This window comes from Numida meleagris, chromosome 23 (assembly GCF_002078875.1).
Source record: "Numida meleagris isolate 19003 breed g44 Domestic line chromosome 23, NumMel1.0, whole genome shotgun sequence".
In the NCBI taxonomy this organism is placed as follows: domain Eukaryota; kingdom Metazoa; phylum Chordata; class Aves; order Galliformes; family Numididae; genus Numida; species Numida meleagris.
In genome coordinates this window covers 2,990,361-3,013,847 of record NC_034431.1, presented here as the reverse complement: position 1 = coordinate 3,013,847, position 23,487 = coordinate 2,990,361, and the positions used below count along the sequence as shown (strand labels likewise).

General features: G+C 42.8%; 2 protein-coding genes across 9 annotated transcripts in view; one reads left to right on the top strand and one right to left on the bottom strand.

Moving 5' to 3' along the window:
- LOC110387723 (zonadhesin-like) overlaps positions 1–23,487 on the bottom strand; it is a 113,412-nt gene that overhangs the window by 19,021 nt on the left and 70,904 nt on the right. For all 8 annotated transcript variants that reach the window (XM_021376207.1, XM_021376205.1, XM_021376210.1 and 5 more), the window contains one exon: positions 3,012–3,239. The gene's annotated coding sequence lies outside the window, so the exon portion shown is untranslated. The remainder of the gene's footprint in view (positions 1–3,011; positions 3,240–23,487) is intronic.
- Positions 5,442–22,583, top strand: ATP12A (ATPase H+/K+ transporting non-gastric alpha2 subunit). Its single transcript, XM_021376221.1, has 23 exons — positions 5,442–5,697; positions 7,526–7,666; positions 9,127–9,186; positions 9,728–9,931; positions 10,480–10,593; positions 10,767–10,901; positions 11,280–11,397; positions 12,008–12,276; positions 13,075–13,273; positions 13,735–13,844; positions 14,140–14,274; positions 14,549–14,741; positions 15,140–15,315; positions 15,665–15,801; positions 16,471–16,621; positions 18,353–18,521; positions 19,217–19,371; positions 19,500–19,623; positions 19,775–19,920; positions 20,165–20,298; positions 21,188–21,289; positions 21,944–22,035; positions 22,193–22,583. The coding sequence occupies exons 1-23, from the start codon at positions 5,689–5,691 to the stop codon at positions 22,219–22,221; spliced, it is 3,102 nt and encodes a 1,033-aa protein (XP_021231896.1). The 5' UTR covers positions 5,442–5,688; the 3' UTR covers positions 22,222–22,583.

The following is a 23,487-nucleotide window of genomic DNA, read 5'->3' as shown; positions in this document are numbered from 1 at the left end:
ATGTAAGGACACCACATGGTAAAAATAAATAGAAAACCCATCTGTTTGGACAACCCACATTCAACCAACTGACTCATTTTTAATCACTTTCCAATAGAGGTCACCCAGCCAGTAAACATCTGGCTGTGGCACCCCAACTGCCTTACGACGTGAATTATCTCACTAGTCAACATCTTGTCCTGCTGTATCAGTTGTCAATTACTTGTTCAGTCACGTTAGTCCGATGACCTGCTTTGCATTATACAAATAGCAAGAGCCACAAGACCAAAGTTTTCTTGCAAAGAGCATCTTGCTGTTGCCCAGCAAGAGTGACTTCAGGCCTAATAATGGACAACATCCATCCAGAGGCTGTGTATGGAAACCTTTGCTGACCACAGAATGCCATTTCTTGACAGCACTGTTTAGAAACATGCACTGTGCGCACCAAATATTTTACAAGTGACACTCTACCCCAAAGCTTCCTTTCCTATGTTTGCACTGGTGCTTTGGGGTAAATCTATCTTCATGTTACTGTCCATTTTCTCTTCCTGAGTGCCCAACTTTAGCTGCACACGGGTCTATACTCACATCCCTCTTTTAACTGTTCCTTTCTCATCCCATTGCACAGTTGCCTTGCCTCTGCTGCTTGACAGGCTGCAACATCCCTCAAGTATGAGGTTGGATATGTTGTTCCAGAGGACTAGATGCAGACTGCAAACTACAAGTCAGCTATGCAAGCTCCAGATATACTGGTTTGGAATATTTGACTGGCACATTAGAGAGCATTTTAAAAGGAAAAATGTATTGCTTTGCCCCAGAATGATGAAAAGTATCAAGAAAACAACAAAAGACTGGAATTATTAAATTCCCATAAATTACATATAATTGCAAATGAAACACTGAAAAATCAGAACATTTAAAGAAGAACTTTCAGCCCCGAGCGTAATGTTAGGCAGCACCAGGCAGTCATAAAGAGGAAGAAGTTCAATTTTCCTAATTCCTTTAATACCAGATTCAATAAGGATTGAGTAACAGTTCATATCATTGGCACTAAGAAGCAGGAAGAATAAGAAAGTCCTAGATCTTGTGCCTCACTTGTGGCCTCTATTTTTTTTTTCCTCAGAGACATAACATTTCAACAGCAGATTGCTTGCTTCATGTTTGTCAAAGGCACGTGAAGGGGCTTGGCTGAGTTCTGCACCCCACCCCAACTCACAAGAAATATGCAAGTTTTACTTCTGTTTTTGAACTTCCTTAAGGCAGGGAGCAGCGAGTTCAGCAGTCAGCAGCACGCTGTGAAAGACACAGCTCTGCAGCTCCCTGCTTCACATAACCCACAGTCACTTTGGGTGCATCAGAGACAGTCGTGGCTTCTTGATGATCCCCATGAAAAGGTCTACAATAAGCAGTTCTCTGCATTAAAAAGCAACAGAATGCCAACATCTGCGTTGCTGTAAAAACCTAAGAAACTCTACGAACAAGGACTAGAGATAACAAGACCAATCACTTCTCCCACACCTGTCTCTTCTTCAGATAAATGAAGAAATAAATGATACATTGAAATATCTGTATGAAACGATCCATTTTATCCGTGCTATCACTTGTGGATACACAAAAATCACCTCAGCAATACATTAGTTCCAAAATCCATCAAGGTATAGCAATTCCTTTTATAGAATCGAGATAAAACTTTCACTCAGACTACACCAGCATTGACAGTGCCAGGTCTCTAAGGATAGAAAGTCAACACAGTACTGCTATCAAGGCAGACTACAGCTCCACTTAAAGTGCCATCTTCAAAGCTGGGCATCTATTGCACCTCATCATTTCATACTCATCTCTGATGAACAAGAAATAAAACCATGTAAGAGCACAGAAATACACCTTCCCATAAACACTGAGCAGTGCTACACAAAACAGAACATGCACTTTCTTGAGCATGGAAGCTAAGTGCTGCAGGCACTCAGAGAGCACTGTAGGGCCAATGCTTAAATTATCAGTATCAATACAAGCATTTTGTTCATCATGTGTGGCCTGTGAATTGCAGTATAACGTCACTGACTTCAATTCAAAATGAGAAGATTTAAGAATAGCTTTACCCTGGGCTCAGAGCTTTTCCTCTCCCTGAGTAAGGAAGCAGGGAATCCTCCCAGCTTTCTGCCTTTGCTAATGGAGGAACCCCGAAGGCGTTCTCAGCCCAGCAGCCACTGGAGGAAGCTGGCTGCACAACCCAATCCCACAGCTCATCCACATCCCTGCCAGCAATGCCTAACCCCTCTGCAGTTCCACCCTGCCTTTGAAAGATGATTTCAGCACGATGAAACACTCACCTGAAGTTCAGATTTGGTTTTACGCTTACATTGCAAGATAAAAAACAACACAACGCACTTCCCTACAACCAGAGATAGGCACGTACTAAGACATCAAGACATGCACACTGTACCCCAAAACCATATTTCTGCTGCTGCGAAAGCAACGAATGAAGTAAGAAAGTGCTGAGCACGAAGGCCACTGCGCTCCCTCTGCTGCTCTCCCAGAGGAAAGGCAACAAGCCTGTGTCACGCCTCCAGAAAGCAAACGAGCACCCACCTACCACCACCCACTCCTGCATCTTTGGGTGCTTCTAAAGCTGCACAGTGCCTGTTTTGTGAATACAAGCATAGGAGACATATAAATTATACTCTAATATTTCCAAAGGTAAACATCTGCAGGAAGAAAAACGCAGGCAAATCCATTCCAATGCTTCTTTACTCCAAAAGCTTTTACAACCATTTTCCCCTTCTCTGCACAACCTGAACAAATTCGAGACCCTGAGCATGTGTACCAAGGAGCCTGCAGCCTTCACACAGTACAAGTCAAGAGACATCTCAGGGCATTAAACAACAGCCAAACGTTCTCATTTGTCCTTCTACAGCACTTGTAAGCAGACATGACCTTAGAACAGGGTCAAAACAAGACAATATTTCAGAAGGGACACTTGCTATTTTTCTAGGCCAATATTTAGAACTCCGAACAACACGCATTGATTTTACCTTCGAAGCAGGGCTCAGCTCTGGGTGTTGAGACAGGCTGGGAACTCACGTGATGATTACAGCTCTCTGGCTCAGACACAAGTATATATCCCTCTCGATGCGTGTCACATCTTGCCAAGCCAAGGGAAGAACACTTCACTGCCAGGATTCAGCGGTGTATATACACTTGTCCAGAACTGCAGCCTGGCTTCTCACGTGGGCTTTATTTCTGGTACCTTTTCAGCAGGGCTAAACAGCAAAAAAAACAAGATCAGTGCTCCCAACAGTGGGATATTACACTGCCCAACCGCAGTATGTTGGTTCACAAGGGATTTGCCTTTTATAGCACTTCTCATCAGTACTTTGTAATTCACAGGGAAACCAACCATTCCCTCAGTGGAATAGAAGTTCATGACACTCCTGCCACGGAGCTTTTTAACCATAAGATTCTTACTTTTATCTTGGCAACTCAATACAGACCATTTGTTGGCAGGCAATCCCTGGTCAATACCTTGTGAATATTGTTATGCTACGGCACTGTCACAGGGCTTTCCCAGTTTAATTAATTTTCTACAAGAATTTCCTTTAGTAAGACAGATGCTTCAGTGTAAATACTGCAGCTAGACCATAGCGTACAGGGTGTTTTGTTGCCAAACACTTTTCTAATTTGCATTTCTAACATTTGTCCTCAGGCAAAAGTCATCACGACTTTGAAAAGAGAAATGCAAAACCTGCCAAAATGACCCAGATGACATCCTAAATCATGAATTATTACTAGGAAGCACAGTTGTTTTCACAAGTCAGTTAACAGCAGAATACTATATACATTCCTGCTTTCCACCTACCAGCTATTCCTCAATGATGGATTGTAAATCCAAGTTCCCAGTTAAAAAATTATCAGTGAAGAAGTCAAGTATGCTATCCTCTTTCCACATTCTCAAGCCTGCTGTCCTGACCAATAAATCTGATGGACAACACAACTACATGGCTGGATGGCATTTCTCTATTTCCCAGTACATGTTTGCTTTCAGATAGCCCCTCACTTCCAGCGTCAGCAGTTGAATTTGGTGCCAAATCTGCTCACTGTACTTCTTGATCCTTGTTGTTATAGTGCCTTGGTAATGGGCATCACTGGGTACAATCAGCGTGTGCTCTCGTATATGGCACACGTTATGAAATCTCAAATACTTGTGCATGTATGAAAAGGTTTCTATTCACGCTCCAGGACACAGTCCAGTTCTCAATAAAATAAACAGCAGAAATTGAATGTGAAACCTTTCCAGGTGCACTTCTGTATCTTGCATAATGTTCTAAGATTGAAGAACACCATGGAAAAAGACCAATAAACATAAACTGAGAAGTATAAAAAGCTTCATTTATAAATATAATAATCATTTAAGGAGGTATGATACTGTAGTCATTGGAGCCCATCCATAATTTGAACACGGATCTGTGTATGCTGTTTAAGAGATTCTTCTTGGTTCTCTTCCCTACCAACAGCTTATACATATGGCTTGAAGTGGTCACTGTTAGTTACTTCTAATAACGTGTTATATCCCTTACCACAGATTCAGTCACCTGCTAAGGACCGTGGTACCTCACAGGATCTCAAACGATGCAATTTTAAGCTCATGAAACATGTAACATAGAACACCAACTGCTGCAGTGTTATGTTGTGCTGTGAGACCAGTTCTGCCAGACAGATGAACGACACTCTTTCCCAAAGTAATGTTAAAGCATAGAAAATCTTTCCACATCTATAACTTTGTTTTAATTCAGTGAAATTGCAGGGATGTGGAAGGAGTTAACGTTACTTCTGACTGATGTGATACACCGGGCATCAAGTGTGTCATAAATCTTTATCACTCCCTTGTGGAAGCTTGTAATTGGTACAAGACAAATGATTTACATACAGTACTTGAGTAAGTGCTCTTACTGAAAACACACTTGGAAATTATTTCTTTCAGTTTTGCATGAAAGTTAAAAACACAGCAAATGCAATCTACAAATAAAAAGTGAACTCCAAGTTGAGAAACTTGAAGGAACAGCGCTCCATTAAATCCCCAGTACCTAGACAGGGCAGGGATCTGGCCTCAGGGACCCTAGGCAGCACACAGAGCATCACGCCAGCAACTCGGAGGCACAACATGTGCACAGACTTCCTTGACTCCAGCAGACGTTGCTGTAACAGCTGGATATGCAAAGGGGAGTCCAGTGCTGGAAAGCCTCTGAAGGAAACTCTTTGCTTCTAGCAAGATGAATAATACACCTGTTCCCTGGTCATGAGCAAACACTACAAAGGAATAATTAGAAACTAGCTGACCTGAAACCCACATGCCCATTACTGTGGTATTTTTCCACCTACTACAGGTGAAACAGAAGATGGGCTGGACCTGGAAGGGGAGGGGTGGAGTGCCAGCACAAGATGCTGATTTATAAAGCACCAGCAAACAGTGCTCTTTCTCCACAGGCTTTGGACAACGAACTCGTCCTGCCTGAAGGATGTCAAAACACAAGCAGGATTCCAGCTAACATCTGCTTGTCAGCTGAGAGGGAACTACCATCCCTGTGAGCTTTCGTGCTACCAACAGCCAGGAGTGCTCTGAGTTACTCTTTTCTCCTGTTGGGCTTTTGCTTTTCACCTGGAGCTTCTGGCTTGGCTGCTTCATTCCATCTGCAAAGGAATAAGCTCAGCAAGATGGTAAAGGTGAGTACACTGTTCACCAAAACTTCTGCTAATGTATGAGTTTCTTCCTAAGAACAAGCACTAAATTAACTTCTAATGTATGTGCATTAGAAATACAAGCTAAGCAAAAAATGGAATTGATACTAGAAGTTACTGGGCATCCAGTGTTAATGACTAAGGTTGTCACTCTAGATAAGTATGCACTTCTAATCCTAAAATCAGATCAGATTAGATAGAAAACACCTCTAGGAATGGCAAGTTTTGTAATCAACAGTTTCATGAAAAATAACTCTCTTGCAAATACCAAAATATAAGATTTTATGAAAATTTGCAGGTTAGAGGTTGTATGTACATACATCATGCACAGCAATCAACAGATTTTACTAACTTCACTACTTTTCTTTCTTCTTCTCTTCCTGCTAGGTTGTCATGATAGATAGCTGCTTTCTTTCTACCTTGGTCTCTCTGTTGGAGGCTTGAAAAGCCAAACAGATCTTTGAGCTGGATAGTTAAAGGGAGGAGGAGGAGCATAAAGGAAAAATCCCAGGAGATAAACCAGACTGTGTCTTTGGCACCCTTCAAAATTTAGAACATCTTGTAACAGAGATGTTCTGTATCTGGGATACAGAATATTCAAACAAATTGAAGTGCTTTAGAAGGATTTCAGGCTTGTAACTGCCCGAACTACTCACCAGCTCTTAGCTTTTCCCTTCCTCAAGATAAAATGTCAAGATTTCAACATTCCTTTAATTGAAGGGCGTCTGAGGACAGGAGGTCAGTTCTGAGTTCAGAATAATAGTAGGCAACCAGATGTCCAAGCCCTTTCTTTCCTTCTTGTTTCCATCACTTGAGCTATCTGATTTAGGCTTTAAGCAGGATGTCTACTTTCAGTTCACCTGAAATATTTCCTTTGTGGGAATCTAAACATTAACAAATGTCCTGAAAAATGTGTGTATACCTGTCAGACAGATAGGCAGCAGCACACCAGCACATCCATCCCACTAGTAAAGCACACCATCAGATAAGAGCCAGCATGACTCTCATGAGACTGATGGTTAATCTCTAAGGAAGCCTCTGAAATGGGGTCAACCAATAGTTCTTCCAAGGAATGGCATGTAATTTACCAGATAATTAGGATCTGGAACGTTATGATTATAGAAGCTGGCAAATGGGCAACACAGGAAGTTTGCCCTTCAGACTACGGTGTTAACATAAAGTGAGGAGGCTGGAACCCTCCTCAAATTATCCATAAAGCAGAATGTCAGAGGTTTGGCAGCATCCCTGGGTTGCTTACCAGTTTCCTGTACCTGTTACTAGATTGGCCAGGATGAGTGAAGAAGAAAGAAGGAACAGGCTTGGTTCTCCTTGGCAACCCAGTAAGCTGTTTGCCTCCATCTTATGTCATCTGGTACAAATGTGCAAATATAAATGTGTTTTTCTTAATTTTAATTTAGAAAAAAGTTGAAGTCACGTATCTAAAAAGCTGCAGGAACAGCCAAAGAAAAAAGTTCTCATTCAATTTCTTTTTCCTTCCTTTTCCTCTCCCTGTTGCTTTTTTGCTTTTGCTGAGGTCCTGGGCAGTATTCCCACACTTTGTGTTAGATCATAAAATACTGAAAGCGCTGTGCTCTCCAAAGGAATCACTTTAACTGACATATGCTGAAGAGCTGACTGTGAGTGCTGTAGCACTTGCTGTAGGGATATCAAGACAGGGCTGGCACTCTAAGTTGCCAGGAGAAAGAAACACCAGCAGTCCCTAACTTAGCAAAGAAAAAAAGAAAAAAGGATTTTTCAGCATCTGAATTGTACAGGTGCACACAACAAAGCTAAAACCTCCCTTCTTCCACAGAAAAAGTCTGATGTTTACTCAGTTGAGATCAGTGGGCTAAAAGATCTGGAAAAAACAGAGACTGGAGATGAAGAGAAGTACAAAGATCTGAAGGGCAACAAGAAAAAAAAGAACGAAGAACTAAAGAAAGAACTGGACCTGGTGAGTATTGCTAACACCCGTGTCAGCCAGCAGGACAGCTGCTGTCTGAATAATGCTGGGGAAGGGGAGTGCCAGTGCTGAAAATCCAACAGGGAAGAATAAGTTTCCCTACACCCCTAAAGAATACCAGAAATAAAGCTGTGCAGGATTAATACCTATAATGAAAGGATGATTCTGGCTTGATTTAGCCACCACTGGTACAGAACAGCGCATCCCTACCGAGGTCTGTATTTTCCCACTTGGAGTTACTGTAAGCTGCCTTCTCTCTCAGCTGCCATTTGCACAGCCAGCCAGGAAGCAGAGGGAAGAGAGAAGGAAAACATCTTGCTCCAGAGACTGCTGGTAGATCTAGAAGCATGCCTCAGCTTTAAATAGCTTTTTTGCCCCTGCAATGTACTTCAAGGCTGAGCACTAAGCTCAAGCAACCTCTATTTCCTTCTGGCTTGCTAGGGACCTGCTGGCTGGGTTTGGAAAACTCACTTCCTCCATGTATGTTTCAGTTTCCCAATCTGAAACATGAAGTTAATTATTCTGACCTCTTTTCTGAACTGCTTTGAGAACAGCTCACAGCAAAGGTGACGTATGGGTTAGGCAGTATTTCAAAGGTAAGGAAACCCCAAAATGAGCGATCAGTTTCTCCATCATCTTTCCGAGCTCTATTCAGTTCCAGCTAAATAATTCTCAATGTATCTCATCTTTGCCACTGGGGATGTAACAGTACTTTCGTGTTTCTAAAGACAAATCAAAGCACAGACAAGTTAATTGACTCATCCAAGCAGCAATGAATCATTCTGTGAAAACAATGGTGAGAACTCGCAAATTCTTGGCCTCCAAATCCCCGTTCAGCACAAGATATAATTAGGTCAGGGATACCACAGAGGTGTCACTGCAGGGAAAGGAGGAGAGCTTTCCGATTGCCCTCTCCCACGCCTCTTTTTTAACTGTGCTTAGAACCTGCTGCCTCTTTCCACAAGACCACGGCAAATAATTCCACATGCCCTCCCTCGTCAGTCAGAGCTGCTGCCACACACGTCCCAGCACCATACATCCCATACGTGGGCTATGGCACTGAATGCACGGTCCAACTTCCAGGGCTGTGTACACCGCTAGCAGCCCCTCAAGCCTGTCCCAAAGCTTTTCACACTTATCAGTTAAGCTTCTTGACTCTACACAACACTGACGTTTGTGGTGAAACCCATTTCCGTCCAAGAGAAGACAAGTGTTGTAAATGCTTTGCAAACAGTAGAATAGGAGCAAACGCCAGAGGCGTGAATATATAAGAGAAGGCTCGTGCTTTTTCTGATAAACTATATTGTTTATTTGTGGAAATGGGATATCATACTAGCAACCAGATCTGTAGCCCCAGATCCAGGCACTTTGAACCATCTCCAGATGCTGATATAAAATTTATAAGTCTCCTAGTCTGCTCACTGTCATTTTCTCTTTCTTTTGGAATCCAGGATGACCACAAACTCAGCACTTCACAACTGGAGGAAAAGTATGGCACAAGCATCATCAAAGTAAGTCCATAGGGCATCATTAAGGAACTTCCTGATTCAGATGGCTTCCTTTACCTCTGGCTAATCCAAAGCTGCTTAGAGGCACTGGGAAAACATTCAGATTGGCAAACTGACAAAGATGCACTCATGGATGCGTGCATGCATAACCATGGAGTGCTAGCTTCCAATAAAGCCTCAAACAAGCAGCATCTCAGCGTGCAGCACTGTCCTGGTTTTCAGCTGGAGTTTCTCTCCAGTCTGAAGGATTCTACTGTTTTGTAAGCAAAATCCCTGTGCAAAAGTGGACCTCCACGTTCTCATCAGGACCGCAGCTTTTCTGAAGACTGAGAGAGTTTTTAATCAGATATTCAGAGTTCACCACAGGTCACTTTTCACTAGCTGTTTCCCTACCCTGAAATCACCACATTTGGAAATCAAAGGCACGGGTTACTGATGCATAACACTGACAATGTTTAGGAAACAGGCAGCATACACTTCTTTTTTCAGAGCTAAAAACCTGTTTTCTGTGACACCGTGATAAAGGCAGCATTTACTTTTGCAGGGTCACTCCAGTGCAAGAGCAGCAGAGATTCTGGCTCGTGATGGTCCCAACTCACTCACTCCTCCTAAAGCCACTCCCGAAATTGTTAAGTTCCTCAAGCAGATGGTGGGAGGCTTTTCCATCCTCTTATGGATAGGAGCTGTCTTCTCCTGGATTTCATTTGGCATTCAGTTTGCCCAGGGAGCTGAATCAGCCTTTGACAACGTAAGTGTTTGAATAACTGAGTGAGTTATTCAATATAGTAAGTGAGTATGTGACCCTTCGACAATCAAAGTAATTGAAATACTACTTCATAGTTACTCAGTAACAACGAGGAGGCCTTTTGTTCTTTCAGGACTCTCCCTCTACGACTGAACATTTCTGGTAAATACCTGACATACCACTTCTGTCTAAGAGTGCCTGTCCAAAGGTTTTATAACTACTGCCTATAATCACAATACTTGAGTATGCTGGAATCTTTGACTTTAATTCTCTGCTAGGAATATAATTGTTTCAGGTTCAAGCCAGGTTTGGTTTAGAGAAATTTTTAGAGAGACGAGACTTTTGCCATTGTAACTCTCTTTATACCCCAAACACTTTACTTGATCAATAGCAAGGCAAACCTTGAAAGCTCTTTTCTTAATTTGCCTTTTAGCCTGCTTCAATACCTCATTTTAAGTCTCTTGAAACCATACAGAACTGTGACTTACTCTATCAGAGGAACTGCCTAGCATATACTTTCAACTAACCGGATTATTTCTTTCATTGATTAGCTCTACCTTGGTGTAGTCCTTGCACTGGTCGTCATCCTCACTGGTATCTTCGCTTACTATCAGGAAGCTAAAAGCACAAACATCATGGCCAGCTTCAGCAAAATGATTCCACAGGTGAGAATAACCAAGATATTTCTCTTGAGATGAAGGCTCATTCTGATAACACACCTCAAACTGACTAATGTAGGACTTTATCTGTAAGCAATAAGCACAACTTGAACCTACCTCTTGGTAGGGTGCTTCGATGGTAGCACTATGCTCATTTTGGTCATATTTCTGTCCTTCAGCAAGCTCTCGTCATCAGAGATGCAGAAAAGAAGGAAATGCCAGCAGACCAGCTGGTAGTGGGAGACATTGTGGAAATAAAGGGTGGAGACAGGATCCCGGCGGACATTCGTCTGATCTCTACTCAGGGGTGCAAGGTAAACAACACTTTGTAGAGCACACTAAGAGTATAAGAATGGTTTAGAGGCTTTTATGACATAAACAATTTCTGCACACCCAGTATGAGTTCTTAGAGCTTTAAAATTCAATATCTATCTAAGCCACAGAATGCAGAAGCTCTACTGAGATGCTCAGCTCATGCCATACTAACATCCCCACTTCCTGAACACCAGAACAAGCCATTATGGCCACAGCATGCTCTAGCAATGCTCTTTGCCAGGGTAGTGGCAGAAATAGCAACACTGCATTACATGTCTCCAGAGACCTGGAGTGAGGTCTTCATCTTTCCTTTCAGGCTGCCAGTGAAAATGGCACGTTACTGACTTTAATACAGGCATGTCTCCGTTTCATTGAAGGTGGACAATTCTTCACTCACAGGGGAATCAGAACCACAGTCCCGCTCCTGCGACTTCACCCATGAGAACCCCTTGGAGACCAGGAACATTGCATTCTACTCCACCACCTGTGTGGAAGGTGCGTAGCGACAAAGACCTCCAGAAATGGCACCTGTAGAGAGTGCTACACAATACTTTTAACTCATTTTGAACTGTTCTGCCTCAAGGAATTCCAGAAAGATTTGGTTGCTATAAGAAACCAAAATAAAGCCTGCAGCACTGAGCTGGTCATTCATTATGTCAAGCAGTTAAGAACTTTGTTTTAACACCTAGCCTGGTTATGGGCGCAACAAGGAATTAATTGCAGTTCTATTGCGGTCTTTCAGTCATCACCTTTAGAAATGCCAAGTTGAAGAGGTCTTTATGTACTCGTGGATGCTTCTGTGAAAGGGCTCTGTACACTTAAAGGTGTTGTTCTTGCTCTCAGAACTAAAAGGAATGTGTCATACCTAACAGACTATCTGCTAGGAAATTGCACAGTGCCCTGGGTACTGCAACACCATCAGAAAAGACTAACTAATGAAAATGGATTTCATCTTTCTTTCCCTTCACTGACAGAGCTCTAAGATTCCTAAGGGTAAATAATTCTGGGGTGAGGTAGCAGCCATGTTAAGGCTCAAAGGGGTCTTTGTCAGTCAGTACTGTGCAGAGAGAACAGCCTCGGAGCTGACGGTCTTATTTCTCTGCAGGCACTGCTACTGGCATTGTAATCAACACTGGGGACCGCACGATCATTGGGCGGATTGCTTCTCTTGCATCGGGAGTAGGAAATGAGAAAACACCCATTGCTATTGAGATAGAACATTTTGTCTACCTGGTGGCAGGCGTGGCCATTTCCATCGGTGTCCTCTTCTTCATTATTTCTGTATCAATGCGATACAAGATTTTGGACTCAATCATTTTTCTCATCGGCATCATCGTGGCAAACGTGCCAGAGGGACTGCTAGCCACAGTAACAGTAAGTCTGTGTGTGAACCCACTCGTTGTCACTGTACTGCTTCAATCACTACAATTCATCTCTCTTAACTTCATTACAGTATAACACTAAACACTGAAAACAGATTACCTGACTTGAGTTTAAAGTTTTTTTTTTTTTTTTCCATGAAACTGAAAGGACAAACATTTCATTTAGGAATTCTGGCATAACTGAGCTACTGATCTCAGCTTCAGCACAAAAATCCAGCTCTAAACAATGTTCTTGGAATATTGTTCTGCTTCAACTGCTAAGCAGTGTGATGATGTGAGTCATTTCTCCACAGCCTGTTCCTCTTTGGAAAGGAAGACGCTGTACCCTAGAAGTTGCACAAAAAGTCCATTTACTAATACATAAAAATTGTCTCTAAAATCCCTGTCTGAGAAGCAGTTCAGCATTGTTAGCCCTAAAGCACAGCAGCAATGACCAACTGTAGTGATGAAGAGATTCACTTCAGGATTCATTAGACTGGTGATTGGGAATTCCCCCAACATTGTAGGCTCTTCCATCTTAAGCAGCCTCTTAACTGATACAACACTCATCACCATCAGCAGGCAGCCAGGTTGCTCTCATCAGCACGTGTACTTTTGTTAGTTACAGGCTAAACATCTGATGTAAATAACGCTGTTGCAATGCAAAACTGCAGCCCGCTAAAAGATGACATACAAAAAATGATCTCTTTTAGAAAAAGAGCAACAATAAAAGCAGAAGTCTGCAGCTTGCTTACATCATTCTGTAACGGTACCTCGCTGGCAGTGAGCTGAACTTCTTTCCTTCTGCCAGGTGAGCCTGTCTCTGACAGCCAAGCGGATGGCGAAGAAGAACTGTTTGGTGAAGAACTTGGAAGCTGTGGAAACCCTCGGCTCTACTTCCATCATCTGCTCTGACAAGACAGGGACCCTCACGCAGAACAGGATGACTGTTGCTCACCTCTGGTTTGACAATCAAATCTACTCAGCTGATACCAGTGAAGATCAAACAAGTAAATATGGCAATGGGGGATCTGGAAAGGGGCGGCTATGTGGGATGTTTCCCACTTACCGTCTGTCCAACTGATGGCAATGAGGATATATTTTAAGAGCTGAAACAGATATACCTCCCTGCCACGCAGAAGTGCAGCATGCAATAGGAAAGTCCTTTCTTTGCCATGTAGAGATGAGAACAAAATAATTCCTATCGTAGAAAATAAGCCTAGAGGAAGTTCTAATTCCACATGCATTCACTGACAGGAAATTTAGGTGGGAAATAAACCCAGAAACTTTATCTAACTTTGCCAGAACTGCTAGCTAATCACTGTAAAGGTTTGTGTTAAATTGTTTTTCTGTAACAAAAAAGGAACAACCTTATTCTGCAAATAATTCAATCGTGTTGTTTCACACTTGAGCTTTTGCTTCTACCACATAATATGCTAAAGGATACCATATTCATTTTGCTTCTCTTCAGCCCAGCCTTTCGATCAAAGCTCTCCATCATGGACAGCACTATCAAAAATTGTAACTCTATGCAACCGGGCAGAATTCAGACCAGGACAAGAGAATCTCCCAGTGATGAAGGTACTGCCTGCTTCACATCAACTTCTTTCTATTCCTCTGAAAGAGCAATACATACAAAATGTTCTATTTAGCTTCAATCTTCTCTTACATCTAACACTCCACCCTTCTAACTTACTATTAGCTATAAACTCATAAATAAGTCTAAGACAAATCTTTAGCACAAGGATTTTTTGGGACAACTCCTCCTTTATCATTGCTGCTCGAGCACAAAACATCTCATAGAAGCACGTAAGCTGCCTTGAAAGAGGTGCAGAAGTGTGTGTGCTGTCAGCTGTTCCTTCTCTCATCCATACAGAGAGTGGTGGTGGGTGACGCCTCCGAAACAGCTCTGCTGAAATTTGCAGAAGTCGTTCTGGGTGACGTCATGAATATTCGAGCACGGAACAAGAAAGTGGCTGAAATTCCCTTCAACTCTACCAACAAATTCCAGGTGTGTTTCAGTTTCGGAAACAGGCCAGACTGTTTCCAGCTTTCAATGTTTCTATCAGTGTGCCCAATGCAACAGTTTGTGACCTGGAAGTTTAATGGGTGAATTCAATGATAGGGAAGATTTAACCTACAATAACTGTAGTTCATTTCATTTGATGGAAAGAATGATACGTGGAAAAGGAGAAGAAACACTATTTCTGTGCACAGTGACCAAAAATAGAAACAAATGAGGATCATGCATGCTTTTTCAAATTATTTCACATTGTGGCACACAGCTTTCCATTCACGAGACTGACGATCCCAACGACAAACGCTTTCTGCTGGTGATGAAAGGTGCCCCAGAGAGGATTTTAGAGAGATGTAGCACTATCATGATCAACGGCAAAGAAGAAGCGCTGGACAGCGAAAAGGCAGAAGCTTTCCAAACAGCATACATGGAGCTGGGAGGCCTGGGAGAAAGAGTGCTCGGTGAGACATAAATAGAGGGACTGTAAGAGAACTGTGGTGCAAAATGGGGGGGGGTTAAATCCTGGTATGAGTCCAGTGTGTCTGGACTTTGTTCCTCTTGCAGTGAAGGGAATAAAGCAAAGCGTGCTGCCTTCTAAGCAGAGTGCTAAAATCTCACTGACGTGCTGTGAGCTCTCTGTGGCAGGGATGCTCTTACTGCTATATACTGATGCCGACCTGAAACACTGTGCAGCCAAAACACAGTTACAGTGGCAGGTTAAATAATGCTCCATAAAAAGCAAACAGTTAAATGCACTGGAATTTTATAGACAAGAGAATATCCGATGCTAAGCTACAGCAAGCTCTCCTCTTTCTTCCACTATTTCCTGTACATTTCATCAACCCACATCTCCTTTCAGGTTTCTGCCATCTGTACCTGCCTGAAAACGAGTTTCCAGACACCTACCCATTTGACACAGATTCCATGAATTTCCCCACCTCCAATCTGTGCTTTGTTGGGCTCTTGTCTATGATTGACCCACCTCGTTCCACAGTGCCAGATGCTGTCTCAAAATGCCGCAGCGCTGGGATCAAGGTAGGGATCCTGCATTATCCTTACAGACTGTTACCTCAGTATATGCAATATGAACTCTTGCAGAAAAAAGTTTCTTTATTCTGCACTGTTCCAACCTTGACACCCATGACAAAGCTTTTTTCGCAGCTCTGATAAAAATGGTGCCACTAACAAGAGGTAGAGAACAGAAATCGATACAGAGCTAATTAATTAATAGTCACTACCTGTCTTTGTTATGTACATAGCGCAGCTTTCTAAGTTCAGATTCTAAACTGCTTCCTGGTCTAGAACAATAGATGTTTCATCTTATCTCTCTACATCCATAGCACCTCTATTTGTCACTCACTCCAAGCGCTTGCCCCTTCCTCAGGTTATCATGGTCACTGGCGATCACCCAATCACTGCTAAGGCCATTGCCAAGAGCGTGGGCATCATTTCAGCCACCAGCGAGACGGTGGAAGACATTGCAAAGCGCCTCAACATTCCTGTAGAACAAGTCAATAGGCGGTAAGAGCAGGCAGAATATTTGGGATACTTATGCCTTCATTTTCTGAAAGCTATGCCTTCTTCTTCTTCTACAGTGCTTTTTAGTCTAACTCTACATCACAGCCACTAAATCCATCTAACACGCCATCTCGACCTGAATAACTCTATGCCTAGGCCAGGGCTCTTACCCACACTGACCATTGGAAAACACTGGTGAATAATACTTTGCAGATCGTGCTGGTCTTTGCTGTCGCCGCACATCTGACAAAGCATGCACAGCAGGAAACCAAAAATCAGAATCTCGTGCTGGAGGATGACCTGAGGACCACCAGACCAAGTTCCTCTTTCACCAATGTAAAAAAAATAATAACATCATAAGAAAAAGATCACAGATTTTTACAGAGATGTCGTCCTCCTCGACTCCCCCCCCCCCTCAGAGTACTCTTTAAAATGCATTTTCTGTTGTTAAGTCTGCTCAGGAGGAAGCTCTAATTACTTCCTTCTGTATCTAGGTAACTAATTCAGTCTGGATTTCTGCAGTGGCTTTCATTCAACACCTGCTGATTAACAACTAACGCTTCTGAAATTAACTCAATTTGCTGCTTTCCTTACTGTTAAGCTGCATACGTTCTACGAGTGCACTGTTCATCTAAGCCTTTTGACTTGAAAGTGCACCCGTGGTTATCACAGGGAGGCTACAGCAGCAGTAGTGAACGGGATGGAGCTGAAGGACATGAGCTTGCAGGAGCTGGACAATGTTCTGTGCAACCACTCGGAGATTGTCTTTGCGCGGACATCGCCCCAGCAGAAACTGATCATAGTGGAAGGCTGCCAAAGACAGGTAAGAGTTGCACAGGCTTCTGCACAGACACAGCTTTAGTGCATTTCCACAGGTAGCATCCCCCAGGTGACGGTGGAAGGCAGTTTCCAGTGCACCCTAAGCTCTGTTCATACCGCTCTCACTGTGCGAGAACAGCATCTCACAGATTGCCACAAGCGCTGTCTTCTCTGGACAGAACCCAAGTTATTTAAATTCCTGCTACAGACTCTGAACTCCTACTGACAAAACGAGCTTCTCTGAAGCGTGAATGCCTTAGAGCTGTGCTGAGGGGTCTGGCTGGCTTGCCTGTAATTCAGAGAAGCTGCTGCTGGGATGCACAGCAAGCGTCCCGGGTAGAGACTTGCACGCTCTTTGGGAAGGAGCCTTCCCCCAGGAATTCTTTAAACCCAGATCAAAGCCGCATGTTACCACATCCTTTCATCTTATCTCTTGTGGCCATTTAGACCTATGTACTTCCCTCCCACAGGAATGTTTAGACAAGAAGTAAGATACGAATCCCACAAAATGTCATAGCATGATTTATCTGTGACCAAGCCTTATCTATATTACTTTCAAAGACTGCAAAAGAACCCACAGTGAGCTTGAATCTGAGGCAGGATTTAAAGAGGGATTGTCCCACTCACAGGCAGTATTATGTAAGGGAGCATGGAGTGCAGCCAGCACAGGAGGCACAGGGAAAGAAATGACACACACAGCGCTCCAAAGAAGATGCAGATTGTCATTCAACGATTTTCCCCTCTGACACATCTTCCAAATAGATGCTGCAAAGCAAAAACAACACTACCACCATGCCTGAACTTCACAGGGATGGAGGTACAGCACAAGCCATTATTTCATTTCTGTAATTACGCCAGCACTAAGCTTTCCAATCAGCATTAACAGCTCTTCAAGTTTAAGCCTGAAATGCTTTCAGGGAAGAGAAAAAAAAAAAAAAAAAAAGGATAAAATCTTTCCATTAAATCTCATTTTTTTTTTTTTTCTTTTCGAATGGCCTTTGGCAGACAGAGGGTAAACGTGTTCTGCACTGCTTGCACACCCACACCCTCAGTAGATGGAGAAGAAGGATGCAGAGCAACACCCCTCCCTTCCTCCTCTTGAGCCACTCAGTCTACAGGCTGCCTTTAGTACTGAGAGCCTCTAAGCCCTTCTGTACATAGCAATATTTATCGGTAGTGACACTGTGCTAAATCCCCAAAAGGACAGGACGTTTGGTATTTGCTTTAATCAGTTTGTCAGGCTTTCTCCCACTCAGAACACTGTGTTGCTACCCAGCTGTGAGCTTTTGCACCAAGCAGAACAGCACCCTTTGCTGCAGTAGATGGTTTTACTGGAAGATAACAAAGAAGCTGAATTGAATAATCAGAGCTTTCCATCTTTTGGATTCCTAACATAGCATGCCAAGGGCCAGAGTTGTTGGGATAGGATGGAAAGGGTCTCTAGCTGAACAGTTACGCAATTTGCAATTAAGATTAAAACCAACTGAGGCTGTAAGCGCTTCACAAAAGAGAAGGACAGATCACGTAGGGTCCCTGAATTTCCCATTTCTCTCTGCTGACTATGGAGGCAACCTAGACGACACACAGACACCTATACAGCCACAAGTCCAAAGCTACCATATTAATCACGCTTCTAGAGATCTAGAGACTGGGAGAGCACTGAATGTCCTCAGAGGAAGATGGCACCAGACCTATGCTCAACAAACCCACATCTGGATCTTTTTGTGTTTTCCAGGGCGCAGTTGTTGCCGTGACTGGAGATGGAGTCAATGACTCCCCTGCTCTAAAAAAAGCAGATATTGGAATTGCTATGGGTATTGCTGGTTCTGATGCAGCTAAAAACGCAGCTGATATGGTACTGCTGGATGATAACTTTGCTTCTATTGTCACAGGAGTGGAGGAAGGTAAAAATAATGTTGCTATCTCTTTCCTTCTGATCCTGCCCTCCCGCATCCCTCTCTGCAGACAGCCCACCCCATACCTCCCTTATTTTCTCCCTGGATTTGGAAATAGGATTTTGGCATTTGGAAAAAAGGGGAACTGCTTCCATCCATAGACATGACCAAAAGATAATAAGGAAATCATTCCTCTCTCGCACATATTTGCTAAGTAAAGCACTGGTCTGCTATCTCTGCTTGTTCAAACTCCAAACAAAACCATTTCTCATCCTGCTCCTGTGCAGACTTTGTCATCATAAAATTACAAATTGTTTTCTTTACATTTTAACCTAAATACTTGCTCACACGCAATCTTCGCTGTGCTACATCCAAGCAAACACACTCTGCTTCTCCAGCTGCAAAGAGCTGCATTAAAACCACAGTGTGCTGAGGAATGGGATGTTCCTCCACCTTCCTCACTAAAAGAGATTTTCTAATTTAATAAGAATTTTCAGGAGAGTCAAAGCGAAGATAGGTTAGTAGTTTGGGGGGGAAAAAAAGCACCTTAAAATATAAATGTACCAGGAAATACAAGAGCAGAACAAACATAAGCTATGACTGCTTTCACTTAAGTTAGTTAAAAAATTATGGTTTTGGTGTTTTGGTTTTTTTTAAACACAGTTGGCCATCAGCTCTTACAGAAGTGTTTCCTTTTCCTCCAGGCCGCCTGATCTTTGACAACCTAAAGAAAACAATTGCCTACACTCTGACTAAGAACATTGCTGAGCTCTGTCCCTTTCTTATCTACATTATTGCCAGCATTCCAATGCCCATTGGCACTATCACCATCCTATTTATTGACCTGGGAACAGACATTGTAAGTTGCTGCCTCAGAGCTGATGTCTTTTGAGTTATTTTCAGCTGAAATATCCTCACAAGTGAGAGAAGCTGGGTCTGCAGGGACAGATGTTGCTACAAGACCCTGACGGTTTATTTCTGTTACAGATCCCCTCTGTTGCATTAGCCTACGAGAAAGCTGAAAGCGATATTATGAACAGGAGACCTCGAAACAAAAAGAAGGACAGGCTGGTGAACGAGCAGCTCGCTATATACTCCTATCTGCAGATCGGTAGGTTGGCCTATTCTCCATAACACCATCTTGCATCAGCAAAACCAGACAGAGACAAGTTCTTTCACTTTTTAGAAAAGGGGAACCTGAAATTGGACCAGTGCTCCCAGATTTTGCTTCTTCCTCATTTCTCCCTCTTTGATTTCTGCAGGTATCATGCAGTCAGTGGGAGCCTTCGTGACGTATTTTACAGTGTATGCGGAACAAGGTTTCCTCCCCTCCACACTGCTCGGCGTTCGAGTTGACTGGGAAAACAATGCTATTAATGACTTCGAGGACTCTTATGGACAGGAATGGGTAAAGAAGCACCAGAACATCCCCACACTGTGTCTTTAAAATTCAATCCTCTCCTCCAAAATACAAGATTAAGAAAAGAAAGGGAGGTTTAAATGAAAACATTCCGATCACTGCACACCTAAATCTGGAATTACTGAGTTGACACCTTTGTAACAGAAATCTTACTACCAAGGTTTGCAGCTGCTTCCACGAGACATGAGTGTCTGATATAACACAGCTATTTGCTTTTTCCTTCACTTTGCAGACTAAATACCAGAGGACGTACCTGCAGTGGACTGGCTACACCGCCTTTTTTGTCAGCATCACCATTCAGCAAGTTGCAGATTTGATTATCAGGAAAACAAGAAGGAATTCCATTTTCCAGCAGGGTCTTTTCAGGTTGGTTTTGCTGGTTCTCTACCTGACAGGTGGAAGGATAAATTAGCCCAACGCTAATTAGCTCAGTGATTTGCCCCCCTCACGTTCAGCTGTTGAACAAAGACTAAATGTGGATTCAAGCCATTGCTTGACAAACATTTTATCACACTTTGCCACCCCCTTTTTCTATCTCATGATGGGAGTTTTCCTTAAAGAAAGGCTTCCTTCTGTTTAATCTGAAAACACATCAGCCTAAAAAGCAACTCTCCATTCATTAAAATGTTTACTGTGAAGAAAAGTTTCCTCCCCAGATTATTTTCTTAATTCTTATCTAGCTATCAGCAGTTAGGTCACTTGAACTTCTTCAAGCTAACTTTAGCCTCTCAGGTAAGGAGATGCCAGCTGGTCAAACTCCCTGCAATAGTGCTGGCTGCCTTTTGCAAGGGGCTCTGTGCCTGTTAATCCCATGAAAGCCAGGGAATTAAAAACATCTAGTGGGATGGAGGCTGCATGTAAAATCTGGCATTTAGTCAGAGCATTTCTGATAGGAAAGCAAACTGGTTTTCTTTCTTTATCTGCAGATACAGAGCCTACACCTATGTATTTTTCCTTCTTCCATTTACATTTGAGTCACAATGAGCAAATTCACATTGCATGTAAGAGACATGAGTAATGCACGTGGCAGGCCTGCCTAAAGCTAGCTCTGCTCTAGGTAGGTCAGGAATGGGAGCAGAAAAGACATAGGAATAAGAGATGTGTGGCAGTGTTACAGAGCCCACCAGTTCCCTCTCACTACGCTGCTCCCCATCCATCTCATGCAGGTTGTCCAAGCCAGCGAGCAGAGCCTCACACAGCCTTTACAGTGTGCTGAGGAATCAGCTTTAACTATTTCTCTGTGGTTTTCTTGTAGGAACAAAGTCATCTGGGTGGGTATATTTTCCCAGATAGGAATTGCTCTGATTCTCACCTATGGTCTTGGACACGTTACAGCCCTGAACTTCACGCCTCTGAGGTGAGTTCTGATGCTGGCAAACTTCCACCTCCTTCGTGTTTTAGCAGACATGGATTTACCATTCTGCCTGAACCCACAAATGGGAGAAAGATGCCCACGCAGGACAGTTTCAGGACAAATATTTATGAATATTCCTTACAAAGAACAGGATGGACAATTCCTTGACGAAAAAGGGAATTATTTTCATAGCTCCCCTAAAGAATACACTGCTTTTTCTACTGAATTTACTGTAGAGGAGACAGAAACCTTCTTGTGTTGAACAAACACTCAGATTTGATCCAGTATCACCAATATTTTGGTGAGATTATATAACATTTCACTTAATTTTATGCAAGCAACTTCTATTTTAAATATATCACTGTCAAAAATGTTCCATTTTTCTGACATCTTCAGAGACTGTAATGCCAGCAGGCAACATTTCCTTCTGAATAGTATCTGGAATTAATTAATTCAGTTAACCACTTACGCTTGGGCAGCTTGCAGGGACCTAATCTTATTTCTAACCATTTAAGTGCTTAAGTTACAGGAAAAAAAAAAAACACCCACAAAGTCCAGATTCTCTTTTAGTGACATCAGACAGCATAGAGAGAGACCCCAGAAATTCAGCTTGGTGGTTAGACGCTTCTGAATGAGATCCTCTTCTCCCACTCCCAGGTTTCAGTACTGGTTTGTGGCTGTACCGTTTGCTGTCTTGATATGGGTCTATGATGAGGTCCGCAAGCTGTTTATCAGGAGATACCCAGGAAGTAAGTACAGTTTCCTGCATTTACCATAAGCTGTCCTTCCCTCCACTGCCACTCACTCACCTTCCCTAGCTGCCTCTGACATCAGACTACTGAAAAATGGACAGTTTGCCCCCAGTGGTCCAAACATCACTTTTTATTTCCTCTCCTTCTCTTGCAGGTTGGTGGGATAAGAACATGTATTATTAAAACCGTCCTTATCACTGGACTTCATCCTCCTCGTGGAGGGCTGCTCTTCCACCTCACACGGCCTTTGCTGCTTCCATGTCCTGTCTGTGCAATACCAAGTATACACTGGGCTCGCCCCATGAATGGGTGAAGAAATTTCATGAATGTCATGAAGAATTAAGGACTTAAGAGGCTGACAAGTAACCTCCTGCTGTACTGTAAAGACGACGCGAGTCTGAAATTGAAATGCTATCTATTTTTGTAACAAGCACGACTTTCCCTCATCCAACGATGATGTTGGAGAGCACTCAGAGAGGAAAACACAAAGAAAAAAAAAAAACACAACAGAAAAACTTAACGATGTAAGGCATTAATTTGCACTAGAGGGGTTGTTTGCTCGTTTTCTTTTTTTGTTTGTTTGTCTGTGCAACTTAATTCCAAGCAAGTGCATACATAGATCTGTATTACCTTGCTAAGGGTAACAACACTGTATAGGAAAAATTTGATAATAAAAGTATTTTCCAGAAGACAGTTCTCCACCTTATTTTCTGATAAGGACTAAGAGAGTGACATGGAAAAGGACCGAACGTTTTGAGAAAAGCCTCTTGAAAACCAAGGCACAGCCAGTCCATTTAAACATTTTATGATCCTATGAATGTGGGATGCCCAGTTTAACGCTCATTTTCCAAGGGACACCATCTCTATGGCAAAACAGACCTTTGTATGCATTAAGCAGGTACAGTTAGAGTGCTGTTTGAGACCAGACCTTCAATATGGGCACTTTTATCAGGAGCCAGTAAATACCACAATATTGTTAAGACATAGGCTTTACAAAATAAAGATAAATAACAGATGTTTCTATTTCACAGTTAAGTGCAAGTTGAGATGACAAGCTTTAGAGAAGGAACGGGGACAGAAAGAGAACTGCCTCTTGCAGGAAAAGGAGAGAGGGATTACAAATGAGAAACCAGAACTGAGGGAGGGGAAAATGGGAAGGGTTTGCCAGCTTAAAGCATGTCTGTTCCCAAATTTCCACATTCGTAACACGCTAGAAACTACTTTGCATTTCGTGAGCTCCCCTCCCCAGAACTCCTCCCCATAAGAGCCAGGTGGGTATCACAGTGGTATCAGTTAGAGTGGACGCCACTATTTTTCAAATGCTGACTCAAAGAAGAGGAAATACAAACCAAGAAGGAAGAGCGACAAAAAATAAGCATGTAAACTATGAATTATGAGGGTGAGCCTGGATTCCAGATACGTGCCCTTGTGTGCTGCTTATCAGTTGGT

Bases quoted from the DNA above. Each gene is read 5' to 3' on its own strand.
- ATP12A (XM_021376221.1), top strand. The intron at 14,275-14,548 runs GTGTGTTTCAGT...TGTGGCACACAG, and splicing joins ACTCTACCAACAAATTCCAG to CTTTCCATTCACGAGACTGA. The intron at 18,522-19,216 runs GTAAAAATAATG...CTTTTCCTCCAG, and splicing joins TGTCACAGGAGTGGAGGAAG to GCCGCCTGATCTTTGACAAC.